Genomic DNA, 20,603 nt, shown 5'->3' with positions numbered 1-20,603 from the left:
TCTCAGCGTTAATAACTTTAACCTCTCCTTTAACCAGGTTATCAGTTGCAACTGGATAACGTTGATTTAAAATCGTAATATATAGATTGCTGTGTCTTTTCAACGCATATGTCACGTATCAATCACAAGAATTTATTGATTAAACGATTACTTTTGGTGGATATAACGGTAACGTTAAACAGACTTTCTGTTTTTCCACAGCGTTCATAAGACATTACAAATCAAACAAATTTCAGCAAACTAGTATTTGCTCTCTTTTTAAATAATTTTTGCTATAATTAATCGATATCTAATTCAACAAACTATTCGTCCTCTGACCTTACGTTAGAAAATATTGCGTAATACAAATAAGTTGTCACATGGTGTTAAAACCTGAAATAGCGCTCACTCATTGGCTCTCCTAGCAGTCACTCAAATAACCAACTAATCGCGTGCGTCCATTGAGGCGGGCTTTCCGTGCTTTCCTCTGGTGTTTACATCTAAACGAGAAGCGTTTAGGTAACTTCAACATGTCAGCCTCCATCGCACGGGCGACCGTGAGGGCGGTGAGCAGACGGAAAATACTGTCAACAAGAGCCGCTTTAACACTGGTGAGTTCTGACTCAATTTCTGAACCAGAATAAACGTTTATTTCTCGTATTATCGCGATAGCTTACATGACAGATGCGTTTAAACTTAGCCACAGATCATTATCTGATTAATAACTGGATTATAACACAACAAAATCGTCTATTCTAAGAAGTACAATCGGATGTTCAGCTGTAAAACTGTGTTGTTACCTTAAGGTTGTATTTTTAAGTTACATTTCACTCCAAGGTCAGTTTTTTTCAGTATGCTAGCCGTTAGCAGATGCTTGGCTTGACGAATTGGGGTAACTTAAAGGGATAGTTCACTAAAAAAAATAAAATTTGCTCCTTTATGTGTTTCTTTATTCTATTAAACACAAAAGAAGGTATTTTGAAGAAAGCTGTAACCTGTAGGAAATAACAAATACTATGCTAGTCAATGGTTATAGGTTTACAACATACTTCAAAATATATTCTCGTGTGTTCAACAGAAGAAAGAAACTCAAAAAGGTTTTGAACAAGTTGAGGGTGAGAAAATAATGACAGAATTTCCTTTTTTTTGGATGAACTGTCCCTTTAATTTTGTTTCTGTGTAAAGTCTATGCACCAGAATCTTCTAGATCTGCTTTTCAAATATAGATGTTAAAGTTTAAGTGGTATTCTCCACCCATTCCTAAGGCATTCGCATGTCTAATCTACTGTTTGGACAGGCTGTGCTGAATAGCTGAGTTGTTTGGGGGTGAAGTTTAGACAGCAGGACTTCGCTGATCTTATCCGTGTGTTCTGGGATCAGATATCTGATCTATAATTTGGGTTTGTTTTCGAAGGCTCTGAATCTCTCCAAGCTGTACATTCCTTTTGTAACAAATGCTTATCGAGTATGTACTACAGTGTAAATGGTTTGGGTACTGTGTTTATACTGTGTTAAACAGTGCATTAAAACTGAAGAGAAAATTAGGTAACTCTTTAGTTTAAGTAACAATTCACATTTCACACCATTTACTATTGGCTTATTACCTGCATATTATTAAGATATTATTAGTATGAATATTAAAAGTATGATCTTATTTTACATCACTAATCCTACCAAATACCTAAACTAGTACTGGGTAGCTTATTAAGTAGCTAATTAGTCATTTATTGAGCTAAAAGTCTGAGTTAATGGTTTGTTAATAGCTTGTAGTGTACATTTAAAACAAAGTACATAAAGTAAATAAAATCTACAGAGCCTTAATGTTACATTTTTTTGTCCATTTTTATGTTGTTTTATGTTTTTTTTTTTTTGTTAAGTTATTTTATGATTGGTGTGGAGTGGAAGAAATATATATTTCACATTTTCCTTCCTCTAATTATATTATTAAAAAATGTAATAAAGAGAAAAAATGTAAGTAATAAATAAAAAATGAATCTACAGATGACCAAAATAGCATCTGACTAATCAGAGCCCAGAGTAGGATCATGTGACCAAACTGGGCTGCATCTGACCAATCAGAGCAGAGCAGGGACATCTGACCAATCACAACAAACTTAACTACATCTGACCAATCAGAGCGGAGTTGGGACATCTGACCAATCAAAACAAACTGGGCAACATCGGACCAATCAGAGCAGAGTAGGGACATCTGACCAATCAAAACAAACTGGGCAACATCTGACCAATCAGAGCAAATTAGGCACATCTGACCAATCAGACTCAGAGTATGTTGATCTAACCCATCACAACAAACTTAACTACTTCTGACCAATTAGAGCACAGCAGGGTCATCTGATTTATAACAAATAATCTACGAACGACAAAACAAAGAATCTAAAGTAGGGCTGTGCAATTAATCGAAAATCCGATTTCGATTTTGGCTTCTAACGATTATGAAAAAACATTAATCGAGATAAACGACTATTGCATCATACACCGCCCCCTTTCCAGTTGTACACATTTGTTGCTCTGCAAAGCTCAGCTTCACATGAAAATGACTAAAAGCATGTGCTGTAATGTAACGTTTGCAGCACAGGATGTGCATCATTCATTGATTCATGTTTTTAAAAGCGCAAACGAGACCGCATGCTTCTGTGTGTGCGGAGAACACAAAAAGCTCACACACATCTAAAGTCATGTTAACGTGAGCGCTTTAATGGTCAAATAGGTGTCAAAACGTTTAGAGATTATTCATATTAACCCTCATTTATGTAATAAACAAGTTGAGAATCAAAAGACACTCGAAAGAGAAACCATTAAAGCGACAGCGCTCAATATTCCTGCTGCCGACTGGTTTCATCATTATTAATCAAACAACAAGAGGAGAAAATCCCTCACTGCTCTTGACTGAAGGACTGCTGGAGCTAAAGTGTTTTTCTTACAGTGAAGATGCTTAAAGCACAGTTTGGTTCATATATTTATTTTATTGTATTTATTTCCCTTTCCTTATTTACAGGGAGGAAAATAACTGCATAAATGCAGCTGAAGGCAGAATTATTAGCCCTCCTGAATTATTAGCGACCCTTTCCCCCAGTTTCTGTTTAATGGAAAGAAGATTTATTTTAACATGTCTAAACATAACAGATTTAATAACTTATTTCTAATAACTCATTTCTTTTATCTTTGCTATGATGACAGCACATAATATTTGACTAGATATTTTTCAAGATACAATTATTCAGATTAAAGTGTGATTCAAAGCTTAATTAGGGTAATTAGGCAAGTCATTGTATAACAGTAGTTTCTCTTGCAGACAATTAAAAATATTTATTACTCAAGGGGGCTAATTATATTGAGCTTAAAATAGGTTTCAGAATATTTAAACTGCTTTTATTCTAGCCAAAATAAAACAAATAAGCCTTTCTCCAGAAGAAAAAATATTATAGGAAATACTGTTAAAATTCCTTGGTCTGTTTAACATCATTTGGGAAACATTTATTTAAAAAAAAAAAATTCACTGGAGAGCGAATAATTTAGACTTCAACTGTAATTGTTTTGAATAATCGTGATTATAGTTATGACCAAAATAATCGTGATTATGATTTTTCCCAAAATTGAGCAGCCCTAAGCTAAAGTGCAATAAAGTATTGACTGTTTTTTTCCTAGTAGTCTGAAAGAAAACATGTATAATAGGTTATTTAGCCATTTATTATAATCAATGTCAGATTTTTTTGTGTGGTGTGAACAAAAACAAAAACGACATGTCTCTTCTCAACCAGTCATCCTTTACGGTCTTCACAAGGACATTAATTTGACTCAAAATGAAATGTTTGACAAGTTGGCAACTCTGTAACAACTAGCTGTTTATGTCAAATGTCAGGGAAAAAAAACATGTTTACAATGACAATAGTTTAAAAAAATAAAAATAAAACTGTTAGTTGTGTACAGCGGCACAGCGGACATTTTAAAAGTGTGTGGGTGCCGCTGAAAGAGATCCAAAAGTGTACATTCATATAATTATTACTTTCCTGTTTCTAAATGGTCTGTCTCTAAAAGTGAGGGGGGGTTATACATGTATACAGTCAGGGGAGGTGAAGCAATCTCTCTGATTTAATGAAATAGATCTTCCTCTGTGTTTAAAATATGCATATTCAAACTTACAGCTTTGAAACAACAGACTTTAGCACAATTTTACAGTCATTTACTGCAAAAATGCCCAGTAAAATGCTACATTCCTTACAGTTCCCTACTGTAATTTGCACTGCATTGTGGGTAACTTTGCAGTAACGTACTGTACTGCATATTAGGAATTTGTGGTATTCCACTGTAATCAAAGTAATCAAGTAGCTACTGTAGTTGAAGACAAAATGAGACAGTTATTATAATAATTATTAACTAACATCTTCATTTTCCTTGAGCTTAGTCTCTGTATTCATCAGGGGTCTCCACAGCGGAATGAACCGCCAACTTATCCAGCATTTATTTTACACAGAGGATGCTTTTCCAGCTGCAACGCAGTACTGAGAAACATCCATACACACTCATTCATACACACACACTACGGCCAATTTAGTTTATTCAATTCCCCTATAGTGCATGTGTTTGGACTTGCACCCGGAGGAAACCAACGCCAACACAGGGAGAACATGCAAACTCCACACAGAAATGCCAACTGACCTAGCCGGGACTCGAATCAGTGATCTTCTTGCTGTGAGGTGACAGTTTTGACCACTGTGTTGCATTAATTAATTAATTATCTTGTATCGCAAAATAGATTGATGAATAAAAATGACTTTTGCAAACCATTTGAAATTGATATAATAAAAATACTGTTGTCCATGATCTTGGGTGAGTGAATGATGAGTTACATTTTTGGGTAAACTGTCCCTTTAATGATATGCATCATGTCATTGAGGAGGAAATTAGATCATACACAGTAGCCTTTGTGTTCATGTTTGTAAACTTAGGAGCTGCACATCTCAGATAGGATTCAACTCTGCATGGATTGTAAAAAAATAAAAAATGTTAGTCTTTCTGTCTGGACTTGAGAAGCATTTTAGGTACAGTGTTGGTTGTCGTTATTTTAAAATAATACTGTATTCATACTGTGTTTAGCGTCTCCAGCATTCGTGTGTTGTGGTTTTGCTATTGTCAGTGGACTCCCAAACATCATATTTCCAGTTATTTTTAGCCTCTTCCCTTGTAAAACAGAACATGGAGTCACATGCTAGTCTCCAGACATCACACAAAGAGCTTTAATCTTGGATCATGTCATTCATTAGAGAAGAGTTCATATTCAGTCACCCACAAATTCACACACTTCTCATCTGCAGATTCTTTGGGACGTTGTGTGCAGCTGAAGCTGAAATATCTACTTGAAGTCAATCGACTAGGAAGGTGTTAGTTGTGTTTGTCAGATCCGGTGTGTTTTATTTCTTCTGGTTGAATTAGTTGAAGTCTTCTAGACATCTTCAGTTAATTATTCAGTTGATTATTATTATTTTTTTGTACAGATTTTTAGTGGTTGAAATGAAATGATCTTACAAAAGTGTCCTTATTATGGCATTTAAAATGTTCCTACAATAGTTTTACATCTATCCAGAGTCAAAAAACACTTTATATTGTTCATAATCTCCATTACAGCATTATATAATCAGGTTTTCTCTAAACTCCGCCTTTCTGTGAGCCAACTCTGCTCTGATTGGCTCAGTTATTTGTGATAAATCAGATGACCCTGCAGTCCTATGATTGGTTAGATGTAACACAGTTTGTTGTAATTGCTTAGGTGACCCTACTCTGCTCAGATTGGTCAGATTTTCCCAGTTTTGGATTGTTGGGATTGGATAGATGACCCTGCTGTGCTTTGATTGGTCAGATGTAGCCCTGTTTGTTGTGATTGGTCAGGAGTTCCTATTCTGCTCTGATTCGTAAGATGTTGCCCAGTTCATTGTGATTAGTCAGATGACCCTACTCTCCTCTGATTGGTCAGATGTTGCCTAGTTTGTCGTGATTGGTCAGATCACCCTGCTCTGTGCTCTGATTGGTCAGATGTGCATACGCTGCTCTGATTGGTCAGATGTTGCCCAGTTTGTTTTGATTGGTCAGATGTCTCTACTCTGTTCTGATTGCCTAGTTTGTCATGATTGGTCAGATGTAGCCCAGTTTGTTGTGATTGCTCAGATGACCCTACTCTGCGCTGATTGGTCAGATTTTCACAGTTTCGGATTGTTGTGATTGGTCAGATGACCCTACTGTTCTCTGATAGTTCAGATGTAGCCCAGTTCGTTGTGATTAGTCATATGACCCTACTCTACTCTGATAGGTCAGATGTAGTTAAGTTTGTTGTGATTGGTCAGATGACCCTACTCTGTGCTCTGATTGGTCAGATGTCGCCCAGTTTGTTGTGATTGGTCAGATGTCCCTACTCTGCTCTGATTGGTCAGATGTTGCCTAGTTTGTTGTGATTGGTCAGATCACCCTGCTCTGTGCTCTGATTGGTCAGATGCGCATACGCTGCTCTGATTGGTCAGATGTTGCCCAGTTTGTTTCGATTGGTCAGATGTCTCTACTCTGTTCTGATTGCCTAGTTTGTCCTGATTGGTCATATGACCCTACTCTACTCTGATTGGTCAGATGTAGTTAAGTTGATTGTGATTGGTCAGATGACCCTACTCTGTGCTCTGATTGGTCAGATTAGCTTAATCTGCTCTGATTAGTCCAGTTTTGCCCAGTTTGTTGTGATTGGTTAGATCACCCTAACCTGTGCTTTAATTGGTCAGATCACCCTACCTGTGCTCTGATTGGTCTGGTCACTCTTCTCTGGCTCTGATTGGTCAGATGTTGCCTAGTTTTAGATTGGTCAGATGACCCTTCTCTGCTCTGATTGGTCCGATGTTGCCCAGTTTGTTGTGATTGGTCAGATGTTCTTACTCTCCTCTGATTGATCAGATGTTGCCTAGTTTGTTGTGATTGTTCAGATCACCCTGCTCTGTGCTCTGATTAGTCAAATGCGCATACGCTGCTCTGATTGGTCCGATGTTGCCCAGTTTGTTTTGCTTTGGTGGTCAGATGTCCCTACTCTGCCCTAATTGGTCATATGAAGTTAAGTTTGTTTTAATTGGTCAGCTGACCCTACTCTGCTCTGATTTTTTTTAATAAAAGTGATATTCCTTGTCAGGAGGTTGTGACTTTCTCAATAGACCATTTGATTATAGTAATTATTTAAAATTTATGTAATTTACTATGTGCTTTCTTCATTTACAGACACCTTCAGCTGTAAATAAAGTCAAACAGCTTTTAGATAAGAAACCAGAATATGTGAGTATTATTATTATTAATATTAAAATGATGATGATTAGTCATGAGCATCTGTTGTTACAATGAAACATTATTTCCCGTCTCATTGTCTGAATATTACATCTCCTCATCTTAAAACAGATTGGCCTGAAGGTTGGTGTTCGAACCCGAGGATGCAATGGCCTCACCTACACACTAGACTACACGAAAAATAAAGAGCAGTCAGATGAGGAGGTGTTACAGGACGGTGAGCAAACACATCACAACATCACTACTTGCAAATGTTCAGGGTTAATTATGTTTATTTTGTAAATTTTGAGTCTCGTATCGTCAATGATGCTACATTTATTTGATTAAAATACAGGTTTGCATTATTTAATTTAAATAATCTTTATTTCTAGCGCGCTTTTCAATGTAGATTGTGTCAAAGCAGATTAACATAGACGTTTTAGTAAACTGAAACTGTGTCAGTCCAGTTTTCAGAGTTGAAGTTCAGTTTAGTTCAGTTCAGTGTGGTTTAATATTCACTGCTGAAAGTCCAAACACTTAAGAGCAAATCCATCGATGCGCAGCTCTACAAGTCCCAAACCAAGCAAGCCAGTGGCGACAGTGTAGGAACAAAACTTCACCAGTTGACGAAAGTGAAGGAAAAAAACCTAGAGAGAAACCAAGCTCAGTTTGGCATGACCATCGTGGAGAAGCTGCAGGTGTGAGTAGGTCACCGGCGGATGTTCAGGCTGGCCCACGAGATCAATACTGAGACTCGTCTGTCACTGGGTCTTACAAGAATCAGTCTCAGGCTCTCCACTCCTCCATGACCGCCACAGCATCTGCTCAGGATACGGCCTGGTCCAGGATTATGGAGATCATTGGCGCTGCACAATCTATAGAAGCCTCGGGAATTATATTCAATTTAATTTAATTTTCGGGAATTGAATCCTATTATCATTAAATAATTAGATGATAATAATAACAATAGTTTATTCCTGTAAAAAAACAACAACGAATTTTAAGCGTCGTTAATCAAGCCTTCAGTGTAGTCCTCTTGATTAATCTGAACTAATTCAAAATATGTATTTATTATTATTTGTAATTTATTATTATTTATTGTTTTATTTTCTTTAATACGCATTAAATGTTCCTAAAAATCAATAAAGACAGTGTTTAAATAAATGTGTACAGAATAAAAAAAGGAGATATGTGTGTACTGTGTATATTTACATTTATTTCTGGTTATGAATTGCATTATGGGATCTTGATCTCTGCTCTGTTGACTTTTAACATTGAAAATTAAATCATAAAGACAATATATCACTTGTTGAGCTATTAAAAATGGCATAGTTTCAAAGTTTTTAACACCAAAAGTTGTTGGAAGAAAGATCAAGGTCTCATTGTGCGATTTAAAAGCATAAATTAATGGAAATAATGTTACTTTCTGGATATTTTTAAAATGTATATTGTGTAGTTTTGACCCATTTCCTCTATTTCTCCAGGCGTGAGGGTGTTCATCGAGAAGAAGGCTCAGCTGACGCTCCTCGGCACAGAGATGGACTTCGTGGAGACTAAGCTGTCCAGCGAGTTTGTGTTCAACAATCCCAACATTAAGGGCACGTGTGGCTGCGGAGAGAGCTTCAGCATATGATTCAGGACGCCCGTGCGAACATCTATCATGGGTAAAACGCTCCCATCCAAACATTCATCCTGAAGACTGATGGGTAAAAGAGACTGATGCTTTAGTGGCCTGTTTGGGCATCTTTTCCTGTGCAGCGTCCAGATTGCTTGTACACAGTTTATTTATGTGCAGCTCAGAGGAGAGTTCAACTGCACTCCATATTAGGAGTTTAATCTGTGCAAAGAAAGTGCTGTACTTGTCCAGTCGCACTGATGTGTATTTATGTTTAATAAACATGATATAACGCCTCGACATGCATAAGAAATGTGCATTTGTTTATTTTTCGGGTTACTTTTGGTGGATTGTTGACCAGCGTTACAATCTGCAAGTCAAACTTTGGATACAGTAAGATTTGTGAATGTTTTAAAATGAAAAGAAGGCATTTCTGCGCACCAAGGCTGCATTTATTTGATCAAATATACAGGATGAATTGTGATGATTTATTATTATAATTTGAAATAACTGTTTTCTTATTGAATGTAGCTTCAGATTTAATTTATTCCTGTGGTTCAAAGCTGAATTTTTATTCATAAGTCTTCAGTGTCACATGGTCATTCAGAAATCCTTATAATGACAGGACTGTTATGGTCAGTTATTATTGGTGCAACATCACTAATAGTGATTCGTCTCGCTTTATAGTATCGTGGAAACTGTGGTACAGTTCACTTTTAGAATTCTTTATGAAATAAAATAAAAGCTTTTATTTTGAACAGTAAATCGCTAATAAAAGCTTTTATTTTGAACAATAAATTGCTAATAAAAGCTTTTATTTTGAACAATAAATTGCTAATAAAAGCTTTTATTTTGAACAATAAATTGCTAATAAAAGCTTTTAATTGCTTTTTATTTGAAATCTTTTAGCTTATAGCTAAAGCTTATATTAGCGATCTTTTTTCAAGATAAATCTTTTGTTTGCAATCTATTTTTCAAAATAAAAGCTTTTATTAGTGATTTATTGTTCAAAATAAGTTTTTATTAGCGATCTTTTTTCAAGATAAAATCTTTTGTTTGCAATCTATTTTTCAAAATAAAAGATTTTATTCGCAATCCATTGTTCAAAATAAAAGCTCTTATTTGCAATCTTTTTTCCAAGATAAAATATATTATTTGCAATCTATTTTTCAAAATAAAAGCTTTTATTTGCAATCTTTTATTTTAATCTGTTGTTTAAAATTAAAGCTTCATTTGCAATATTAAAATATAACTTTAATTTGCAATCTTTTCCAAAATAAAAGCTTTTATTTGCAATCTTTTATTTTAAGCTTCAATTGCAATATTAAAAATAACTTTAATTTTCAATCTTTTCCAAAATAAAAGCTTTTATTTGCAATCTATTTTTCAAAATAAATATATTTGCATTATGAATGTATTTACTTGAAATCTTTAACAATTTATTGCAATGAATAAAATGAAACAAAATGTATATGATACTTTTGAATGGTTTCATCAGACTGACAACAAAAAACACCACAACAATAATAATAATAATAATAATAATAGTTTTAATAATAGTATATTTGTATGCAATAAATATTATATAAATGCATAATAGGATTATGTGACGCTGAAGACGAATGCTTAAAATTCATCTTCAAACCACAATAATTAAATGAAGATTTACATTGAATTACATAACAGTTATTTTATATTGCAATAACATTTTACAATTTCACAGTTTTTACTGTATGTTCTATTAAATAAACGCAGCCTTTGTAAGCAGAATAAGCTTATTATAAAACATAATAATTATATATAATAATTCTGAGTGATTCTGAACTTATGACTGGTAGTTTTTGTTATATTAAAAGATTAATCAGACTTATGGACACTGATTAATATGATCTTCGCACTTTGTGAACGCCACTCGCTTTTACCCATAATTCTCGGAGGACATGCAGCACAGGAATTGATGCCGTTTACAGAAATTGTAATTAATTGACTTGAACTTGTTTTCTTTCAAAATATTAGTGTATGAATATGTATATAACAATGTAAATCCCTTCCACTGTCTTTTAACGCACAAATAAACTTTCATTCTACCTGAGGAAAAGTGATTCAGTTCCATTTGTTGACCTGAATGTGGCGCTGTTTTGCAATGTGCTGCATTAACATTACTATCCTTCCTGTGACTATGAACATGTTTTTAAAGGAAATAATTCATTAATATTTCATCGAAATTTCTCCAATTATTAATGTAAATTGCACAGAAAACAAACAAAAGGCAATTTCATTTGAATTCACAGCACTGATTATGTACTAATTAATAATATTTATTCATTCATTTCCCTTCGGCATAGTCCCGTTATTGATCAGGTTCGCCACAGCGGAATGAACCACCAACTTTTCCAGCATGTGTTTTACACAGCGGATGCCCTTCCAGCCGCAACCCATCACTGGGAAACACCCATACACACTCATACACATACACTACAGCCAGTTTAGTTTATTCCATTCCCCTATAGCGCATGTGTTTGGACTGTGGGGAAAACTGGAGCACCCAGAGGAAACCCACGCCAACACAGGGAGAACATGCAGACTCCATACAGAAATGCCAGCTGACCCAGCCGGGACTCGAACCAGCGACCTTCTTGCTGTGAGGCGATGGTGCTAACCACTGAGCCACCGTGTTGCCCAGCCTGCTTTAATTGCTTGTAGTTGTTTCCAAACTATAAACTACCAATCAATTTTAGTGCAGCCAAACAATGCCAGACAGACACAGATGAAGCAGCACATCACAGTCTCGCAGTGTTTTCAGTGTGATCATTTCCAAGTTTTAATAGTGAGTGCTTTATTTCTGTGCCTCATATATCAGTCTTCTTTAAATCTGCTGCTTGAAAGAATTGCAGCTTTAATAACAACTTGCCATAATATACAATGCACTGCTTTTTCTGTCCACTCCCACCATTATATTAATATATGAACGGAGCTGGTGGGAGTAAACTGTTGTGTCTGAATGAGCTCCAGACGGGAAGAAGGAAGGGGGGAAAATCTGCTTTGTTCTGCTTTTCTTTTTGGATATAACTTCCTCTTGTTTCTTTTTCAGCCATCTGAAAGTAAATTCTTCATCATGAATGTATTATTAGGCTGTTTTTGTTTCACTTTTCTTGATTATAGAAGAACTTTAGGTTTTTAATTATGATTATCTAAACAAGATCTGAACAATCTAGTGCTGGTCTATCTTATTTGAAGCAGCATATCTAAACATATCTATGTATCTGTCTGTCTGTCTGTCTGTCTGTCTGTCTGTCTGTGTATCTGTCTATCTATATACACACACACACACACACACACACACACACACACACTCACTCACTCACCGGCCACTTTATTAAGTACACCCGTCCAGCTGCTCATTAATGCAAATTACTAATTAGCCAATCACATGGCAGCAACTCAATGCATTTAGGTGAAGACGATCTGCTGCAGTTCAAAGCGAGCATCAGAATGGGGAAGAAAGGGGATTTAAGTAACTTTGAACGTGGCGTGGTTGTTGGTGCCAGACGGGCTGGTCTGAGTATTTCAGAAACTGCTGATCTACTGGGATTTTCACGCACAACCATCTCTAGGGTTTTCAGAGAATGGTCTGAAAAAGAGAAAATATCCAGTGAGCGGCAGTTCTGTGGGCGCAAATGACTTGTTGATGCCAGAGGTCAGAGGAGAATGGCCAGAATGGTTCCAGCTGATAAAAAGGCAACAGTAACTCAATTAAGCACTCGTTACAACCGAGGTCTGCAGAAGAGCATCTCTGAACACACAACACGTCCAACCTTGAGGCGGATGGGCTACAGCAGCAGAAGACCACACCGGGTGCCACTCCTGTCAGCTAAGAACAGGAAACTGAGGCTACAATTCACACAGGCTCACCAAAACTGGACAGTAGAAGATTGGAGAAACGTTGCCTGGTCTGATGAGTCTCCATTTCTGCTGCCACATTCGGATGGTCGGTTCAGAATTTATTGTCAACAACATGACAGCATGGATCCATCCTGCCTTGTATCAGCAGTTCAGGCTGGTGGTGGTGGTGTAATGGTGTGGGGGATATTTTCTTGGCACACTTTGGGCCCATTAGTACCAGTTGAGCATCGTGTCAACGCCACAGCCTACCCGAGTATTGTTGCTGACCATCTCCATCCCTTTATGACCACAGTGTACCCATCTTCTGATTGCTAATTCCAGCTGGATAACGCACCAAAGTGCGAATCATCTCAGACTGGTTTCTTGAACATGATAATGAGTTACTGTACTCAAATGGCCTCCACAGACACCAGTTCTCAATCCAATAGAGCACCTTTGGGATGTGGTGGAATGGGAGATTCTCATCATGGATGTGCAGCCGACAAATCTGCAGCAACTGTGTGATGCTATCATGTCAATATGGAGCAAAATCTTAGGAATATTTTTAGTACCTTGTTGAATCTACGCCATGAGGGATTAAGGCAGTTCTCTGAAGGCAAAAGGGGGTCCAACCCGGTACTAGGAAGGTGTACCTAATAAAGTGGCCGGTGAGTGTATATTATGTCAGAACAAACTATTATTTTGTATTAATCTTTGCCCAGCTCTAATAAAAAGTAATAAATCACAAACTCTGATCTATGTTATCTTGCAATGTCTCGCCCTAATTATATTAAGGATTTATTTTTTATTGTTTACATTTTTTAATGATGTGACGCCACACAAAAGCGCCACCTGCCGCTCCCGCGGGACTGTTGTCATGGTTACCTGTATCCGCGGGCAGAATGGCGCCGTTCAGTGAGCGCTAAAACACCCGGGAAAGAGCCGTTTACAAGCCATAATTCACCAGACAACACTGCAGTCCCAAAACACAGCCCGACATGATGCTGATAATATGCGCAAATCCTCCAGTTTAACAGTAAGTTAGAGAGCCTCAAGAGCCTAAAGAGATGTCTTCTTCTTCGCCTTCTTCCTCTTCTTCTACGCTGAGTGACTCTGGCTTTGAAGACGAGCTGCTCTGTTCTCCAGTCAGGTGTGGTGGACACAGGTGTGCCTCATACGGGCAGGTGTGTGATTATGAAGACTCTGAGACCTTTATCATCCAAAGACTCAATCAACAGCAGTTTCTGGCGCTCAACTGCCTCTCAAGACAACCGCAGGTCAGATAAACTATTTTTGACCCTTTCTAATGTTAATTTATTTATTAAGTTTATTTAACTCTTAGTATAAACACTATTTATTCTGCTTTAGGATATATTGAGGATAATAATGATTAGCTCTTATGCTTTCTTTAGTGGAAAAACAGTATATTTGACCGTTTCTATTGTTAATTCATTGATTAAGTTTCTTTAACTATAAGTATAAACACTATTTATTCTGCTTTAGGAAATATTGAGGATAATAATGATTAGCTCTTATGCTTTCTTTAGTGGAAAAACAGTATTTTTGACCGTTTCTATCCTTAAATGTATTTCCTTAGTTGCTTGTATTTAAATAAAGGCCATTCAATTAACAATGTAATTTTATGTATTTATTTATATATCTATCTTATATCTCTCACAGTTTTTTTACTGGAATTTTTTTCTCCTTAGGAACTTCCTTTTAATTATAGGACATTGAATTTACAACAATGTCCTTTCATTTATTTGTTTAAAGGGATAGTTTATCCAAAAATGAAAATAACCTCAGGATTTATTCTGTCTTTTGTTTTATTCTTCTTCTGTTGAACACGAAAGAAGATATTTTGAAGAATGATGGTAGCTAGCACCCATTGACTTTATTGTTGTCAAATATCTTCTTTTGTGTTCAACAGAAGAAAGAAAATCAAACAGGTTTGGAGTAAGGGGAGGATGAGTAAATAATGGCAGAATTCAATTTTTTGAGTGAGCTTTAATAGTACATACAATATATAGATTAAGCCAACACTGGCTAATTTTCCTTTGTATTCCCTTGAGGCAGGCTGATATTAAGGATAAGAAGAAAATATGAACAAGAAATATTAGTTCACAAAGAGAAAAAAATTTAAGAACTACCATACCATATCCATAAACTAGTCTATACTATACTATATATATATATATATATATATATATATATATATATATATATATATATATATATATATATATATATATATATATATATACGTACACACAGTTGAAGTCAGAATTATTAACCCCCCTGAATTATAAGCCCCCTTGTTTATAATTTTTTTTCTCCAATCTCAAAACTAATCATAATAGTTTTAATAACTCATTTCTAATAACTGATTTATTTTATCTTTGCCATGATGACAGTAAATAATATTTGACTAGATATAGTTCAAGACACTTCTATACAGCTTAAAGTGACATTTAAAGGCTTAACTAGGTTAATTAGGTCAAGTAGTCAGGTTAGGGTAATTAGGCAAGTTATTGTATAACGATAGTTTGTTCTGTAGACTATCAGAAAAAATGGGGCTAATGATATTGTGCTTAAAATGATTTTTAAAAGATTAAAAACTGCTTTTATTCTAGCTGAAATAAATCAAATATGACTTTCTCCAGAAGAAAAAATATTATCAGACATACTGTGAAAATTTCCTTGCTCTGTTAAACATCATTTGGGAAATATTTGAAAAGAAGGAAAAATTTAAAGGGGGTTTAATAATTCTGACTTCAACTATATAAAATCATTTTCAATTGCATTAATATTACAGTTTTAATTGTACTTTTGGTCGAATAAATGCATTGTTGATTATAAGAGATTTAAAAATATGAACAAATAATTATGCAGAAAATTTTGCATCATGCATCAATGAATTACATTTTAAAATAAATATACAAAGAACACAAGTAACACATTATTATTAGATTGTTATTAATTAATGTATATGAATTGATTTTGTTTAGCCATCAGCTATTATACAAATATGATGATATACAGTTTGGGGCCACAAAAGAAGTTTTACCTGTAACCTTTTGTGCATGTTGACCCCAAGCTATAGCAACTGCAGGGCTTTCACTATTCTACTTGTCACTCAAAAATGAAAATTCTGTCATCATTTACTTATCCTCCACTTGTTCAACAACCTATTTGAGTTTCCTCTGTTGAACAAAAAATAAGATATACTGAAAAATGGACTTTCATAGAATATATATCCTACCATGTATGTTAATAGTTCCAACATTCTTCAGAATATCTTCTTTTGTGTTCAACAGAAGAAAGAAATTCATAAAGAGTGTGTACGTTTTCATTTTTGCATGAACTGTCCCTTTAAATTCCCTATTGACTCAGTGAATTAATTTCCAGACATGCTAATTAGGAAAGTAATGTAAATACAATAATGAATATTGTAATGATGCGATTAGTAAAACTAAAGTAACTTATTTTCTCGTAGATCACGGCAGAGGCTCGGAGTAAGCTGGTCAGCTGGCTCATCGCTGTGCGAAGACAGCTCAGTCTGTCGTTTGAGTCTTGCTGTCTGGCTGTGAACATCATGGACCGCTTCTTGATCACCACATCAGTAGCCGCAGACTGTTTCCAGTTACTGGGAGTGACGTCTTTACTCATCGCCACTAAACAGGTACAGGATGGAGCTCTCGTTTGCTGGCTTTCATCACTGTAGTGTACAATCACAAGTTGTTTTATTTTATATCAGTTGTCAGGTGTTGGATTGGGAAAAAGAAGTGCACTTAAAGGGATAGTTCACCCAAAAAAGAAAAATTCTGTCATTATTTTCCCTCCGTTCACTTGTTTCAAACCTGCTTGAGTTTCTTTTTTCCATTAAACACAAAAGCAGATATTTTGAAGAAAGCTGAAAACCGGTAACCATTGACTCCCATAGTATTCGTTTTTCCTACTATGGAAGTCAATGGTTACAGGTTTTCAGCTTTCTTCGCAATATCGTGTTTTGTGTTCAATGGAAAAAAGAAACTCATAAACATTTATAACCACTTGAGAGTGAGTAAATAATGAGTAAAAATATAATTTTTGGGTGAACTATCCCTTTAAAGGATAGTTAATTAGGATAGTATAGTAATAAAGTTCAATTCAATTCAGCTTTATTTGTATAGCGCTTATACAATGTAGATTGTGTCAAAGCAGCTGTACATAAAGGGTCATAGTAAATAGGAACAGTGTAGTTCAGTTTGTAGTGTTTAAGTTCAGTTCAGTTGAGCTCAGTTCAGTGTGGTTTAATAATCACTACTGAGAGTCCAAACACTGAAGAGCAAATCCAACGATGCGCAGCTCTACAGATCCCGAACCATGCAAGCCAGTGGTGACAGCGGAGAGGGAAAAAAAACTTCACTAAAGGCGGAAGTGAAGAAAAAAAACCTTGAGAGAAACCAGGCTCAGTTGGGCACGATCATTTTAATTTCTCCGCTGGCCAAACGTCTTGTGCAGAGCTGCAGTCTCAGTGGCGGAGGCTGGAAGCTGGCCTCAGCGAAGACTCGTCTGTCTCTGGAGCGTCACAGGAATCAGTCTCATGTTCTCCACTCTTCCATGACCATCACAGTAGCTGCTCAAGATACGGCCTGGTCCAGGATATGGAAACCTTGGGATCATCTCGTCGTTGATATAGAGGATAGTATAATAAAGGATAGTAAATTCTCAAATGGGGGCTGCACGGTGGTGCAGTGGGTAGTAGGGTTGGGCCGATGGCCGATAGACATCACGATGCTGAGCCGGCATGGCGATCCTCCACCCCGCCCCCATCGCAAACCCACTCGCGAAAGATACACACTTAGGCCTCATTTACACGAATACGTCTCAGTTTTAAAATGGCATTTTAGAACAAAAATGATCCACATCCACACTGGTGTTTCATTTAGCATTTCTGAAAAGCCCCCCTCCTTCCACACTATACCGCTGAGAACGAAGATCACGTGACCACACACACACACATACAGACACAGGCATGCGCTGCAGCATACCTGCAAATCTGAGCTCCAGGCAGTCAGCAACCAGTGCTCTGGGCACAAAATCCTAGAGAGCAGTGCACATCGGACAGTATATCAAGGATGTACCGCTGGATCACGTCTCACTATAGTTGTTTATTTATATTTGTTTATTTATATTATTGTATATTATTTATATTGAAATAGCTCCAATATACGCCATTATAACGACACATATCACTCTGCCTATTCATGCCAGAGTCCCGTGAAAAAAGTGATTGACAGGTGGTGTAGCTTATCTTTATTTATTTATGATTTGGTTATGGGTAAACTAAAGACCATGCGGGTTAGATAGCTACAAATAATTAATTCATTATGAATTAATTAATTATTCATGAATAATTAATTCACTGCCGCCAATGACGATGATGCCATCGTCCATCGCGATGTTTCACATTAGACATTGTACAATGCCAAATTGGTCGACATCGCATAACCCTAGTGGGTAGCACGTTTGCCTCACAGCAAGAAGGTCGCTGGTTCGAGCCTCGGCTGGGTCAGTTGGCGTTTCTGTGTGGAGTTTGTATGTTCTCCCCGTGTTCGCGTGAGTTTCCTCAGGGTGCTTCGGTTTCCCCCACAAGTCCAAAAACATGCGGTACAGGTGAATTGGGTAGGCTAAATAGTCTGTACTGTGTGTGTGTGTGTGTGTGTGTGTGAATGAGTGTGTATGGATGTTTCCCAGTGACGGGTTGCAGCTGGAAGGGCATCCACTGTGTAAAACATATGCTGGATAAGTTGGCGGTTCATTCCGTTGTGGCTACCCCATATTAATAAAGACTAAGCTGAAAAGAAAATGAATGAAAATTCTTATATGGATACTTCAACAGGACAGAATAGGCCCTAAAACGAAGTCCTGGGGGACTCCGCCATCCTTAAACAATTGACTTACATTGTAGGAACATAAAATAATATGGAAGTCAATGATTACTGGTTTTTCCATCAGGGGTCGTCACCGCGAAATGAACCGCCAACTTATCCAGCGTATGCTTTACACAGAGGATGCCCTTCCAGCTGCAACCAAGTACTGGGAAACACCCATACACACTCATTCTCACGCACACTCATACACTACGGCCTATTTAGCTTATTCAGTTCCCCTATAGCGCATGTGTTTGGACTGCAGGGGAAACCGGAGCACCCAGAGGAAACCCACACCAACACGGGGAGAACATGCAAACTCCACACAGAAATGCCAACTGACCCAGTCGGAACTCGAACCAGCGACCTTCTTGCTGTGAGGCGACAGTGCTAACCATTGAGCCACCATGTCGCCCTGTAAATAAGTAAAGTAATTAATTAAATGTTTTTGTTTTGGATGAACTATCACTTTAAGTGCATTATTTCCAAAATAACTGTTTTTTTTTTCCTCAAGTAAGCGTGCTTATTTTTCACGAGGGTAGTTCACAGCTTTCAGGTGCCGTGAGGATATTTAGCACAGTCTCTAAATGTGATGCTTGTGTTTTCCAGGTTGAAGTGTATTCTCCACGCATCACCCAGCTTCTGTCGCTCTGCTGCAATTCGTTTTCAAGAGAACAGCTCTGTAACCTCGAATGCCTGATTCTTCTCAGACTCAATTTCAGACTGGCTGCACCCACGCTTGCTTTCTTCCTGGACTATTTCACCAGTCACTTTGCTGGACACCAGACTGGCGAATTCATCAGCGCACAGAACGCACATCCACATAAAGAGCCCAGTTCTGCTGAGAACAAGTGGAGATGGTTGGCCTGCAAAGTCTGTGAACTGAGTCTGGCCGACTACACGTTCAACAAATACGCGCCTTCGGTGATCGCGCAGTGTGCGTTAATACTGGCCAAAGACCTGCTGAAGACACAATCAGTGCAAAACACAGAGAACAACACCGGAGCAAGCAAGATGATATGTTTTGAAGAAGATGCACCGCATACCTGTGAAAATCCGCTTTTATTTCAGCAGTGCATGGAGGATCTGAAACTGTTGCTTTCTCTTAATCAAGAAGCAGTCCAGGATGTCCCATAAATGAAACAGGATTATATTTCGGTAACACTTTACAATTAGGTTGTGTTAGTTGATGCATTTACTAACATGAACAAACAATTAACAATATATTTAGTTTTTGTTCATGTTAGGGGGCGACAGGGCGGCTCAGTGATTAGCACTGTCACCTCACAGAAAGAAGGTCACTAGTTCGAGTCCCGGCTGGGTCAGTTGGCATTTCTGTGTGGAGTTTGCATGTTCTCCTCGTATTGTTGTGGGTTTCCTCCGGGTGTTCCGGTTTCCCCCACAGTCCAAACACATGCGATTTGAATAAATTAAGTTGGTCATAGTGTGCTTAAGTGTGTATTGGTGTTTCCCAGTACATTTATAGCATTTTTATTTTATTATAGCTTATTTCAGAGGTTGCCACGGTGGAATGAACTGACAACTATTCCAGCATGTTTTACGCAGCAGATGCACTTCCAGCCACCACTCAGTACTGCAAAACATACACTACTGTTAACCTAACCCTAAGCCCTAACCCCAACCTCTAACCCTTAACATGAGTGTACATACACACTCATTCACACACACACACACTCTTACATTATGGCCAGTTTAGCTTATTCAATTCCCCTATAGCGCATGTGTTTGGACTGTGGGGGAGACTGGAGCACCCGGAGTTAACCCACACCAACATGGGGAGAACATGCAAACTCCACTGAAATGCCAACTGACTCAGCCTCAACTCGAACCATTGACCTTCTTGCTGTGAGGCCACAGTGCTAACCACTGAGCCTCTGTGCCGCCCC

The 20,603-nt window shown here is 37.3% G+C and overlaps 2 protein-coding genes across 2 annotated transcripts; both read left to right on the top strand.

The window, feature by feature from the left end:
- The first annotated feature begins 455 nt into the window (after positions 1-455).
- isca1 (iron-sulfur cluster assembly 1) lies at positions 456-9,197 on the top strand. The gene is made up of 4 exons (XM_056458833.1): positions 456-590; positions 7,243-7,296; positions 7,417-7,522; positions 8,769-9,197. Exons 1-4 carry the CDS (start codon positions 510-512, stop codon positions 8,915-8,917), a joined length of 390 nt encoding a protein of 129 aa, XP_056314808.1. The 5' UTR covers positions 456-509; the 3' UTR covers positions 8,918-9,197.
- A 4,651-nt stretch (positions 9,198-13,848) lies between these two features.
- Positions 13,849-19,833, top strand: LOC130228681 (cyclin-O protein B). The gene is made up of 3 exons (XM_056457121.1): positions 13,849-14,058; positions 16,278-16,463; positions 19,306-19,833. Exons 1-3 carry the CDS (start codon positions 13,849-13,851, stop codon positions 19,831-19,833), a joined length of 924 nt encoding a protein of 307 aa, XP_056313096.1.
- Positions 19,834-20,603: the final 770 nt, after the last annotated feature.

The sequence above is a fragment of the Danio aesculapii genome, chromosome 5, assembly GCF_903798145.1.
Source record: "Danio aesculapii chromosome 5, fDanAes4.1, whole genome shotgun sequence".
In the NCBI taxonomy this organism is placed as follows: domain Eukaryota; kingdom Metazoa; phylum Chordata; class Actinopteri; order Cypriniformes; family Danionidae; genus Danio; species Danio aesculapii.
Note: the sequence above shows the minus strand (reverse complement) of the source record. Positions and strands in the feature narration are given on the sequence as shown.

Bases quoted from the DNA above. Each gene is read 5' to 3' on its own strand.
- isca1 (XM_056458833.1), top strand. From the start codon at position 510: ATGTCAGCCTCCATCGCACGGGCGACCGTGAGGGCGGTGAGCAGACGG. The intron at 591-7,242 runs GTGAGTTCTGAC...CTTCATTTACAG, and splicing joins CAAGAGCCGCTTTAACACTG to ACACCTTCAGCTGTAAATAA. The intron at 7,297-7,416 runs GTGAGTATTATT...ATCTTAAAACAG, and splicing joins TAGATAAGAAACCAGAATAT to ATTGGCCTGAAGGTTGGTGT.
- LOC130228681 (XM_056457121.1), top strand. From the start codon at position 13,849: ATGTCTTCTTCTTCGCCTTCTTCCTCTTCTTCTACGCTGAGTGACTCT. The intron at 14,059-16,277 runs GTCAGATAAACT...ATTTTCTCGTAG, and splicing joins GCCTCTCAAGACAACCGCAG to ATCACGGCAGAGGCTCGGAG. The intron at 16,464-19,305 runs GTACAGGATGGA...TGTGTTTTCCAG, and splicing joins TACTCATCGCCACTAAACAG to GTTGAAGTGTATTCTCCACG.